The sequence below is a fragment of the Pelecanus crispus genome, chromosome 3 (genome assembly GCF_030463565.1).
Source record: "Pelecanus crispus isolate bPelCri1 chromosome 3, bPelCri1.pri, whole genome shotgun sequence".
NCBI lineage: Eukaryota > Metazoa > Chordata > Aves > Pelecaniformes > Pelecanidae > Pelecanus > Pelecanus crispus.
This window is the reverse complement of record NC_134645.1, coordinates 26300384-26312545: the sequence shown is the minus strand read 5'-3', so window position 1 is coordinate 26312545 and position 12162 is coordinate 26300384. Positions and strand designations below refer to the sequence as shown.

Below are 12162 nucleotides of genomic sequence, written 5' to 3'. Positions count from 1 at the left end.
ATATAAAGCAAGTGATGCACAATACAATTGCTCACCACCTGCCGACCAATACCCAGACAGTTCCCGAGCAGTGATCGCTGCTCCCCGGCCAACCCCCCTCAGTTCATATACTGAGCATGACGTCATATGGTATGGAATAGCCCTTTGGTCAGTTTGGATCAACTATTCTGGCTGTGCCCCCTCCCAGTTTCTTGTGCCCCTGGCAGAGCATGGGAAGCTGAAAAGTCCTTGACTAGCATAAGCAGTACTCAGCAACAACTAAACCATCAGCGTGTTATCAACATTCTTCTCCTACTAAATCCAAAACACAGCACTATGCCTGCTGCTAGGAAGCAAATTAACTCTATCCCAGCCAAAACCAGGACAGAAGCGTTCACTGCAACAGAGAAAAGACGCTGTAATTGTACACAGAATTAAAACCGCTCTGGATGGAGGAAAGCCCTGAGAAGCTGGATGATATGGCTGGAGTGACTGCCCTGATTGTCTGGCTGGTTTTTCTGCGGAGGACAGATGCACCCTGTAGCAGATGCCTTGGGCATGTCAATTTAACAGTCTGGCAAGTTAGTTTAAAACTGGTCACAAAGTGGATTTGAGTTTGCATGTCATTGGCAACAGCCATCTGCCAGTTCTGTTACAGGACTAAACTGGCACTAGCTTGTGCCTCTACAGAAGTGTTCCAGAGCTCGCACAGGGATGCCGGAGGCAGCCAGACTTTCAGACGTGCTAGACACCATTAACTTCCACCACTACTGTCTTTAAAGGCTGCCTGCCTTCTCCTGGCTCTCCGATGGTACAGACTCATCTGAGACTTAAAGATGGGTTTACAAACTAACATTGCTAGTGAAGCTGGCAGCCTTCTGCAGACACAAGGCTTTTGTTAAAACAAATGAACGCAGGTGAAGCCAACGGGTGCCTGCACTGCCCAGGCTCCAGACTTGTCCTTACTTACTAGGAGGCAGGATGAGGCTGAAATCTTACAGGGTTCAGAGACATCTAATGGCCGTGTGATGCACTGATGATGGTGGTAATCCCACCCAAACATTGCCCAACTGTTCCACGCTCTCTCGATTTATCTAATCCCCATCAACACAGGAATTCAGCACATTTTATCACCTCCTGCTTCTGCCCAGGGCATCTTATCTCTTGCTTATGCCCACCCTCTGTATCCACAGAGCTATCTTTCACAGAAAATTGACCGTGTTCAGTGACATTGAACCACCCACTCATTAAAATTCTGTGATGTGGGAAGATACTAGTAAAACAGGTAGAACTTCTGAGTGCTCACGCAGCGCCATCATGGTTAGTCATCTCTGAACCCAGCTTCTCAGTCTCCACGTTTTTCTTTTTAGATAGAAATCTAATTAAGCACAGGGTAATCATACCATCACCAGACTAGGTTTGAATAAGCAAGTACCACTATAAGTGTCATCGCACAGGTTTCCACAGTTCAGTACTCTGAAGGAGCAGAGATTAAGCACTATAGAGGTTTAAGTTTCTTCAGCAGCAAGCCTGCCCATTGGTTTTTTTAGGTATGGTTCCTGCAGATTTCCTTGAAGCTTAGGGGCTGGTCATATTTTTATTTGTAATCTGCAGTGTTATTATGAAAACCCATTCATACAATTCAGAGAAAACAAGGAGAATGAGGAAAAAAGCTTTCCAAGTGTGCAACACACAAAGCAATATAGCCTGACATCATCAAGGCTTATTCATAAAATCAAGTCTACAGACAGAGAAACTAGCTTCAAAAATAACTCTTCTGTTTTAGAACATTTATTCACAAATGTAATTGGAAAAAAAACCCCAAAACCCAATCAGCAGCTCTTCATTCCCCAGAAGGCCTGCCTTCAAAGTCACAAGCCCACTTTTATAAAGAAACTTAGTCGCACTGGCAAGCACTGTAACTTGACGCTGGAGATCATTCCACACGGAGAGCCTCCTTGTCGGCTCAGACCCACAGCGAAGTCAGGAGAGCTCAAGACAGTTGCAGACTTGGCCTGCACAGAGCCTCACAACCTAAGGTACGAAGCCCGCTGACGCTCTCACAGTTCTTTTACGTGGGTTGTGCAGCCTGTTAAGAAACCTGCAGGAAGGAGCCACTACAAGTAGTCAAACTTCCTACCTTTCAGAACACTTGCTGGAAATTTCTAAGTGCATCGGTTACAATTCTGCTCCTCTTTTGCTAAGCCACTTCTGTTAAATGATCACTTTGCCTTAGTATTTTAAATAAGTGCTTACAAGAACTTTCGTTATAATTCTCAGCACAGTTTTTCCAGTTGTTGCTGTAAGAAAAACCACAAATAGTAACAAGCCTGTTTAATAGATACCTTTGAGATGAGCAAGAACTAAGCTGACTGAAACCCAGTTTACTATATTAATTTGTTTATCATTTGCACTTCTCTCAGCTCAGACAATGCAGCTGTAGTTTTTAGTTCACCAACTTCATTTTCAAAGTCTCAGTTCTGCAACAGTTTTTTTCTCAAAAATGACAGAAGAAGTATGATTTGATTGAACATTTTTACTTGATAACAGAAACTTTCTTATTAACCTCAGCTTGTATAAACTCTGCGGGGAAAAACAGAGATTAATTAAGTCGGCTTGGTCCTGCCAGGTCTACTTAAGTCACCTACAACATAAGCAAATACACATTCCCCACTCCAATTTTTCTGTCTTTTTTTTGCAGGGGTGGAGAAACCCTGATATTAAGAAATTAGCGAAAGTTGCTCAAAAAAGAGTACGTATTCAAATGGAAGATTTAAACAAAGGATTCTTGCTTTGGCTCAGTGCTCAGACCACTTGCCTCTGCATAGCTCAGTTTGGGTCAGTTTCTGTCCATGTACTCTTCAAGGCGCAAAAGCCACTTACTCCAGTACTGCGAGCACAGATCGGGATCCATGAAATGCGCATGCGCGGGGGAGCCATTCTTATAGGCGACCACAATGAGTCCACAGCTAACCTGCAGTTAAAACCAGAAGGCTGTCAGAAAGTCAGTGTTAATATGCAACTTCAATCAGCAATTCTGAACACCAAACCTCACTGCAAAACATCATCCTTAACATATTAAGTACCTTAAATAAGAATTGGGGAACAAAAAGAGCAATAATTTACCATAAAATGCTTGGAGAGTAACATTCAAACACTGAGAGTTCAAAGCTCTGACTGACTCTGGTGAACACTGGAGGACTCAAACTGTATCAGTGATAGGGTCTATTTAAACCTTGCAGATGCTGGTAAAATTCCCAGTGACTGACGCGGTTTTGCCTGGGGTCATATAACCAGACTGATGCCATTCTCCAGCATCAGTCTGAATGGAAATGGTTACCTAGGTGTGTTCTGACATCTTTTATACTTGACAATAATCCAAACCCCACATAGCTACTGGGGTGAAGAGAAAGTGGTGGGGGACAGGAGGCTAATAGCAGAATTCTAGAATTACTGCCTATATTTCACTCTGTAAGGACCATGTCTGTTAAGTGCTTGTGCTTACTATCTTTATAATATTCTAGAAAGTCCTCTGAAGAACCTATGAATCACCCTGCTCTCTCCTGCTTTCTATTTTCCCCCTTCAATGCTTTGTATTGAAATAACAATCCTCCAGGCCAAGCAGGCCTGACTAGAATTGTGTTTGGAGTCTTCAAAAACATTATTCCACTGTCTTCTGATTAAATGATTGACAACACACTGCTTTCCTCTGAGGAAACACTGCAGAGCTTGCAAACACTTGACGTAAATCACTTAGTCCCTCGTTTGCTAGCGGGATATAGCAACACATGATGCGAGCAATGCCCTCGCACCCCATTTCCCTGTTTGCACGCTCTTTTGCTTTACTTCCTCTCCTCCCCCTTCCTACTCTTGACGCAAGTGAAAACCACACAGAACAAACCACTGGGGGTTGCCCAGATGCCAAGTCACTGTGAGTTCACCTGACCTCCCAAGACGCTGAGCATCCCTGGGTCCCACTGAGCAGTTCTTAAAACCACTGAAAATGTACTGCTGACAGGCAAAGGCAGCAGGATTAGCAAGAGTAGTGGAGCTGTTTCACAGTATGTCAGCTTAACCTGATCTAAGCCTGGGCTGCTTTGTCGCAAGTCCTACCAACAGTTCCATGCTGGACAGCAGGTGCTAAAGGCAGTAGGTGGGGAGAAATTAAAATAACATGGGCACTGCTGCTTGTCTTGGCAGGTAGCAGGCCTACTGACCTGGAAGTCATAATTGGCATCATGATTTACAGCTCCAATATATGCTGCAACTTGTAATGGGTTGTCAAAAGTATTCTTCAGAGATGGCTTCAGTCTCTCTGAAGTTTTCCAATCAATCACACACAACTGGCCTCTGCATAAGAGAACAAGATAGGACAATGTTTTAAACTTAAGTTCAGTCATAGTAAGGAACAAGGGATGGGACAGCAAAGAAAGTCGTATCACACTCAGCCTGTTTCACCCCGATGCCATGTTGCTTATATGTCTAAGTAAGCCTCTTCCACACCGGTAGTTTAGATCTCAAAAATCAAGACTTATTAATATCTGCTGCAGTTCCTGGTAACTGCTGAGGAGCACTTAACCCTGCCCTGTTCATACCCTGCTCCAGTAAGAAATTCTCCACAAGAAACAAGAGCACTTCTGTCACCGGGTTCACCTCTGAGTTCATCCCTTTCGCTGCTCCGAGAGATCTGTCCAGCTTCCCCCCAACAGCTCACCGACACACCTGCTCCAGCTTGGGGCACAGCCTCCCATGTGCCACGGAGCACCACGCAACAATGGCATTACTGGGTTTCTTAGAGAACCAGTACCTCACCGATACTTAGCCACGCAGTCTACCAGGCCCAGATACTGAAGAGTCTCATGGTGAACTGCACTTTCCAGAGCTTTCACTTCGCTGATATCTTTTAGGACATGCTGCACACTTGATAAGTAGCCGGAAACGGCAACATCTTCTCTCTGCTCCTTAGTTGCCATCTCTTCAGACAGGAATATAGATTCCAAAGCTGCATGAAAGAGCTCTCCTTGGAGGAAAAGATCTAAGAAAAATGTGGAAAAAAACCCCCACATTTTAGCCACTACTCATAATACCTGATGGACTCGTATTCTACATATTACACAAACAGCTCTTAAACCAGTCCTGGTTTTTGTACTGAAAGCTTAAGAATGTGGGGAGGAGAATGAGACAGAAAAATAAATTGTTAACAGTGAAATTAGTATCTCTTATATTAATGCTTACTTTACTTTTTTGCTCTAATTACTCAGAAACAACATATGATTTTTAATTTATTGTTTATTCAAAGGCATTTATGAATTTCTATGAATTAAAAATATTATTCTAGGCTGCTTTTCCTGCATTTGCTTCTTCTGCTGTATCGGTTCATTTGAACGGAACTAATCTCCTCCTGAAATGGATGGGCATAATTCTAGAAGTAAGGGCTTATCTCAGAAATGACTCCCAGGAAGATAAATTTTAAATAGTTATGTAAGGTTTGTTATGCCAACTTATTCACTGAAATGCTTAGTAACTCAAAAAGCATAAGCACAGGATATTCAGTTTTAAAAAGCATAATAATTCATGTAAGGAGCACTTGGGTATTTATCAACCTCGCTACAAGAGGCTACCTACTATCCCCCAGGTTCTCCCAGATCCCCTTCAGTCCTACGGCTTGGAGGAAGTTACCTTTGTAGGTCTTATGAAATGAAAACCTCTAAATGCATAGCAATTTCAGAGAAGAGGACATATACTGGATAAACTACTTACTGAGGAACTTCAACATAAACAGCAAGACACACAGGTTTTTAAATACTCAAGATGATATGATTTCAGAATGCTTATTTCCATCTTGTTACAAAGTAGCTTTGTATCTGCCAACAGACTCAATAACATCAGCTGGAAAACATGTATTTATAAATAGATACCAGCAAACAGAGAAATAAAGGAGAGGCAGACAGGATAGAGCAAAGAATGTCTACAGTCTCATTCTTGTTTCCCACACATTTCTGAATCCATTTTAGTGATCCTAGAACAAATATCAGAGCTTACATTCATTGATAACAAGTATGCTCATAATTTGTTCTCGCCCCTTGAAATGGAAACAACTTAATGGAATTCCAAAACACTTGACTTGTAGGGCCAGATGCTGCAGCTATGCTAGCACGTCCCAAACACGTATCCAGACTATTGCTTCTACTTTGCAATCACACTGTTATTACTTACTTTTAGTATACTCTGCAAAACCATCTTTTCCAAGTTCCAGTATCATTTTCTGCTTCCATCTTTCTAGATAAAAGGCTTGCTGTGGAGAAATAGTCTGTTGAAGAACACGGGTAACACTGGGCATTTTTGTTTTTTGTAAAGCGATTTTCATGGGGAGGTTTGAATCACTGTTGAGAACGGGAATTCTCTTGTTGGGGTTTACTAAAGGAACCCAGTTCTTGGGAGTTTTTGTTTCAGCTTTAACTGGAGGCCTGTGTTTATCTGGTGGCCCGTATAACAAATTGTCTTCTTTGAATATTGTCTCTGGTGTTTGGGCACTGGTTTTGTAGGATGTAACAGAGTAGACCAAATTCTTGTATTTTTCTTGGTCAACTTGTTCATAACTGTTCAATTTTTTCTTCTTACTATAAAGACAGGTGGATGTAGCCAGACACATATATGGGAACTGCTTTTGGCAAAAAGGTGTTTGAAAAAGCATTTCCAGTTTCCCCGGTTTCCTGGACAGTAGCTGTAGGAATTTCATTGTGACAAGAAGCATTTGTGAGTAGTTAAGAGTTTTCTTTTTTCTGTTAGGAACAGTCTGTAGGTTACCATACTTTCCCCCTGTAGAAAAAGAAATTTGTGTTTTCTAGAGTCATAAAACTGTACCATCAACCTTCTTCTTGCCCTTTGCCAAACAAAGAACTGCTACGGTCATAAAGTGTCTTCATACACCTTATGCCACCAAGAATCCTTTAGATGAATAATACAATAAGAGAAAGAACCAATAAGCAATGAAAAGAGGAAATGATCCTGAAAAGAGCTGGTGCTGGTCTGCAAAATCTGAAACAGGGCAAATGCATAAAGATGTTGCAAGTAGCAAAAGCTGCAGCAGAGGATGCTCTTACAGCAACAGTTGTCAGAACTGTCATGAAAGTAGACAGAAAAAACTGATCTGCAACAAACAACCCCCCAAAAGAGGGAGGAGGAAATAAAAAAAAAAAGCGCTATGCAGAAGAGAATGAAGCAAATCCATTGTTGTGAGGTATTAAAAACACCTAAGTTTATAGTGGATGCCCAACTTAAGGGGATTGTGGGGAAAAAGTACCTTCTGCAGAATAAAACCACGGTTTTCTTTTGTATACCTGAGACAAAGCAGACAGTGGCAGTATATGCATTCTGAAATTGGGAGACCTGAGACTGGGAAAACCAAAGAGAAACTGGATGTACTGCAAGTATCTTCAGATTGAAGTAAATCTTTTAAAGATCAGAGTAAAATATAAACATATTTTTCTAAACTGAGTTTCAAACATAGTTGTATTCTAAGATACTTAGGAAGTTTAAAAGCAAAAACAGTATACCAGAATTATTGTTCACAGCATAGGTTTCGAAACCACATTGTAAACACAGTGCTAAGTCCTAGGAAAGTTTATGCACATGGATAAAATGTAAACACTTGAATAGTGGCATTTAAATCAACACTAAATACTTGCAGAATTGAGCCCCGATTCTCCTACTTAGAGTTATCTGCTTACCATTACGAAGTTCCCTTCCATCCACTGCAAATAAAGAATACAGGCAATGCACATTGCCAACTAATACCAGTGTTCTGTTCCTGAAAATACTTCAATGTTACTCTTTTCTTCTCCCACACTTCTTACATAGCATTTCATACACTGTCCAAACTGTAGGTGCCACAGAAAACAAAAATGTGGTAGGAGGATTTATTTTGAATGGACAGATCCCACACTCACGCAGAACTGCAGTGACACCAACGTGTGGGTGCAGGCATCTGCCACACAGAACAGTTTGCAAAAATGGGGCCGTATCGGCTGCAGCTGATGAGATCAAGGCGTCTTGTAACAAGAGGCTAAGACCTTGGACTCCGGTTCCATAAATACTGTTCTTCATCTGTGAAGGACAAAACCCTCCATCTGTAGGAGTAGGCACACACACAGCTTTTTTTCTTTACCGGCTTTACATTTTCATGCTGACTTTGTATGTTTTGGGCAAATAATAACAGTTCTGTAACCTGATGGCATGTAACCCGATACAAAATTAACCTGTCAAAAGCAAATCTGCACCAGGCAAACACAATTAGGTTGGATCAGAACTTTGTGTCACGTAGCAGTGGCATTTCTGACCCAGTACCAGGGGCCCTACAGCCAGATTTGCCATACTGCTGTTAGATGATCTCACTCAGTCTTTAGTAAGGGTTTCCAATAATTACAACGCATATCAATCAAAATAGTTAATGATTTTAAAACTGCTTCATGCTCCATAAGAGTAATAGAGGAAAATAATGAAAGTACCAACTGGTTAATTCTGCTACTGATTTTTTTATAGTCTGATTAGATATAAAACAAGCTACCTTACAAGGGAAACCTTACCATTTAAGATACTTTGAATGTGTCACTTCCCTTTTTTAATCATTACACTACACTTAATATTGAACCACATCTAAATCTGCTTTCCTTATCCAGCAGAACTGGACTAGCTGAAGTTGCGCTTGTTTTCTCATTTTCCAGTGTTCAACAGCAAGAATGGACATGACTCTCACTCTGAGCATCCTCTGACCTTCAGATTCCTGTCAAAACTACTCTCCCGCCTGCACATGAGAAAAGTGCAGTCAGGTGCATTACCAAAGGACAAACCAGACAATTTTGGCCATTTTATTGCCACAAAAGTATGCAAGTTTTGCAAAAAAATAGAACAACCTGCTTTAGACAGGTTTGGACACAGCAGCAAGAAATTGGGACTGTCTATGTTCTGGAATTTAAGTTCTGCCCTGCTTCATTTCATGGACATGTGAGGAAGTTTAATTTTACGTTACCTCTCATGTCTTACATGATGTCAAAAAGCTGTTTCTAGCTCACTAGAAATTTGTAACAGCATAAAGAGATACTTTTCATGAAGTATACATATTTCTATTTTTCAGTTCTTGTTGGGTTTTCAGTCAGTGAATTTTGTATGTCTTCACTATTACTACCAATTGTTCTAAGAAATTTACTTTTAAGAAGCTCCCCATGTTTTGTCATTTTACTATCATAAAGCAGCTCACTTCTGCAAAGCTGCTATGCCAGCATTTACAGCAATTCATTCTTCTCAGAAGACAATCACATTTTTTAATAGATTTTTTGCTGTTGGAATGGGATTGGTTACCTGACAGAATCTGCCCTTTGCTGAAAAAGAAATAATGAACAATGTTAGCACATTACAATAAGTGTCAGTTTGCTGCAGGAGGTAACAAAACCCAGTAAAAGCAGCAAAGGGATACGTAAAGGTCAGACTTTAATACCATAAGCAAATTGCTTCACCATATTTTTTTCATCATAAAAAGCAGTGCAGAAATATTAATCTCTCCTCTCTTGGGGTTTACCTCTAACTAGAGCAGCTGAAGCTGTGATTTAAAATAAAACAGGAAAAAAATACTCTTATTCCAATGTAACAGTATCCAAGCTTGTAGTTTCTCAGGCTATTGTTTGATGACTGTTAATATGCTTACCCAAGTGTATTAATCAGAACAGAATAAACACTGGGTTGATGACACTGTATTTGTTACATTAGCCAGAACACAAAAGAAAAAGTTTATTCTGGCTTTGTGTCAGCTGCAGGAAGCAAGATGATACCTGATCCAGCATAAAGTTCACTTGCAGTAAGCGGCCACCTCAATATTTTTTAGGGAATAAATTTATACCAGATCAGTGCTTTGAATCATGGGGCTGTTAAAATATGGAATATTACGAGTCCTGGAGCTAATTTACTATAACACTGATGCAGTGTTTCAGTAATGTCTAGCATGAATTTTAAATTAACAGCCTATTTTGTTCTGGACTAATATCTGTGGAAATGTTTGCGCGCTCTGTGAACTGAACCACTGGGAGAGTTTGTCAGCTGCTGTGCTGTTCTACAGAAGGAAAGAGATTCTAGGACTTCTAAGAAATAAAGAACACTTGTATCTAGCAGAATAAAGAATCATGTGTTTTTTCAATAAATTACTGTGGCATTTCTGTGCAAATTTACAAGAAAGAAATGGAGCTGGAGTGGTCTGGATTGACTCTCACACATAAAGAGGAGAATTTAATTGATATTTCTCTCAGAAGAAGTGTCTCCCTTCTCTCTGAAACAGTTTGTATTTGTAGACTGGCAGAATTGCTTCAAGTATTGTATGATGAGCCACACTGGAGAACTGAACACAAATAAAATAACCTGGGGAGGGGAAAAAAAAAAAAAAAACAAAAGAGGACTTAAGTTCTCCAAGCCAGTTGACTTTGCAGCTCGAACAACAACTGCACTAACACAACTGAGGAAGTTTTTCCAGGATAGAAATGAGTGGCCTAAATGAGGGAAACAAAAAGGGTTACTTAAGAAAATGTTCACATCCATAAAAACCTTCCTCCAGCTATGGTTTCAGACAATAATCAGTACAGCTGTTTCTCCACAGACACCTATCAAGCAAACAAAAGCACTAGATTACTTCAGAGATAATAAGAAAGAGCACTACTAAACGTAGTTATAGATCTGTTGCCCTGTGTCCCTAATTTGAGGGGAGCAAATCCACTGATGGAGGTATAATTTTAAGTTAACATCACAGGCTTTTCTCTGGGAAGAAGTATTATTATTTGATGTAGAAAGGCAACAGTAACCTATCTTCTTGGTTGGAATGACCACTTTCTCTTTTTTCTGGTTACAGCTTAATAATGCAGGGCTTTAACAGCCATATCAATTTTACGAATTTGCACACTTGCCCATTCCCTACCCCCAACCTCTCTTCCTTGGTTCCTTGCAGTTTGTAAATGAAATCATTGAACCTATCTGGGTTAAAAATACAGCTCCCTCTTTTGGGAAGTTCAGAGCAAGGGGAAAAAAAAGCAGATTTAAATTTAGCAACTCAGTTTAAAGCACAAGCCCACAGACCTATGCTGAACCAAAGGGACAACAAGCTTCAGCACTGGGAAGGGAATTAGTGGGACATAGGATTGTAACACGAAGTCAGCGGTTTTGGCAAAGCAATCTGTGAAAGAGCTGGCCTAATATTGGGGACAGCAAGTGCCCTCCAGCAGATAGGCAACCTTCCTGCATAGGCACCAGGTGCCTGAAAATCCCAGAGAACGCTGGAGAGCCTACGCTTGTGCAGGGCTTCCCTCTCACCCCCTCAGGGAGAAGTCGTTCTGGCTAAGCCCAGCTCGACGCGGGCCTGCCCCACTGCCTCAGCGGGCATGACCACCCAGCCCCGGGCTGCCCCGCCATGAGGCCCGCTCGGTCACAGAGCCGGGGGCAGGGGTGGGCACACGTTTGCCAGGCGTGCGGTTGGGGTGCAGGGGCAGGCCACGGGAGGAGGGAGCTGCAGGCCCAGCAGCCGGAGCAGGCTGCTGCTCTCCCTCACCTAACCCAGGCCTGATGAAAAGGCCGGCCTTGAGGGAGCACCCTGTCTCCTCACCACCACAGCTACCACCGGGCGCACAGCCCCGGTCCGCCTTCCCCTCCCCACGCTGCGGAGCGCTGCAGGTACCCACCGAGGCGGCCGCCGCCCCGGCCCCGGCCCCCTCACGAACAACAGCCCCGGAGAGGGAAACCCAGGGCGACCGTTACCTCCGCGCCGCGCTTCCCGCCACCGCCGCGGCCTCCTGTGCGCAGGCGCGCCCCCGCCAACGCGCTCGCTGCGCGCGCGCACGCCCCGCGGCCTGCCGGGATTTGTAGTTCTCCCCCGCCGCTAGGCCTGGGGGAGCTCGGCGCTGGGGCCCCCGAGAGGGGCGGTGAGGTAACGTGCCTTCTCTCTTTCTCTTGTTTTTTTTCCCCCCAGTGTTCTTTGAAAACCTCTGAAGAGATCAACCCAAATCTTTAAAAGCAAGGGGGGAAAAAAAAAAAAAGGAGGGGGAAAAAAAAATCCACCATTGCGCCACCATCTTGGATGAAGGCAAGCAGCAGCCTGCCCTCACCCAAGATGGCCTCCTCCCCGAGGGGGCGGGCGCCGGGCCCGCGCGGGGG

General features: G+C 42.7%; 1 protein-coding gene across 1 annotated transcript; it reads right to left on the bottom strand.

Moving 5' to 3' along the window:
- Nucleotides 1-2004: 2004 nt before the first annotated feature.
- MGME1 (mitochondrial genome maintenance exonuclease 1) lies at nucleotides 2005-11779 on the bottom strand. Its single transcript, XM_075707775.1, has 5 exons — nucleotides 11767-11779; nucleotides 6196-6798; nucleotides 4792-5014; nucleotides 4197-4329; nucleotides 2005-2953 (listed from the first exon to the last, which is right to left on the bottom strand). Exons 2-5 carry the CDS (start codon nucleotides 6731-6733, stop codon nucleotides 2819-2821), a joined length of 1029 nt encoding a protein of 342 aa, XP_075563890.1. The 5' UTR covers nucleotides 6734-6798; nucleotides 11767-11779; the 3' UTR covers nucleotides 2005-2818.
- Nucleotides 11780-12162: the final 383 nt, after the last annotated feature.

What these genes read in the sequence shown, in the direction of transcription:
- MGME1 (XM_075707775.1), bottom strand. Translation starts at nt 6,733, where the DNA reads ATGCTTCTTGTCACAATGAAATTCCTACAGCTACTGTCCAGGAAACCG. An exon ending in TTTTGCAGAGTATACTAAAA is followed by an intron (nt 5,015 to 6,195) that starts GTAAGTAATAAC and finishes CATTTTTCTTAG; the next exon opens with ATCTTTTCCTCCAAGGAGAG. An exon ending in ATGCCAATTATGACTTCCAG is followed by an intron (nt 2,954 to 4,196) that starts GTCAGTAGGCCT and finishes TTTTAACTGCAG; the next exon opens with GTTAGCTGTGGACTCATTGT.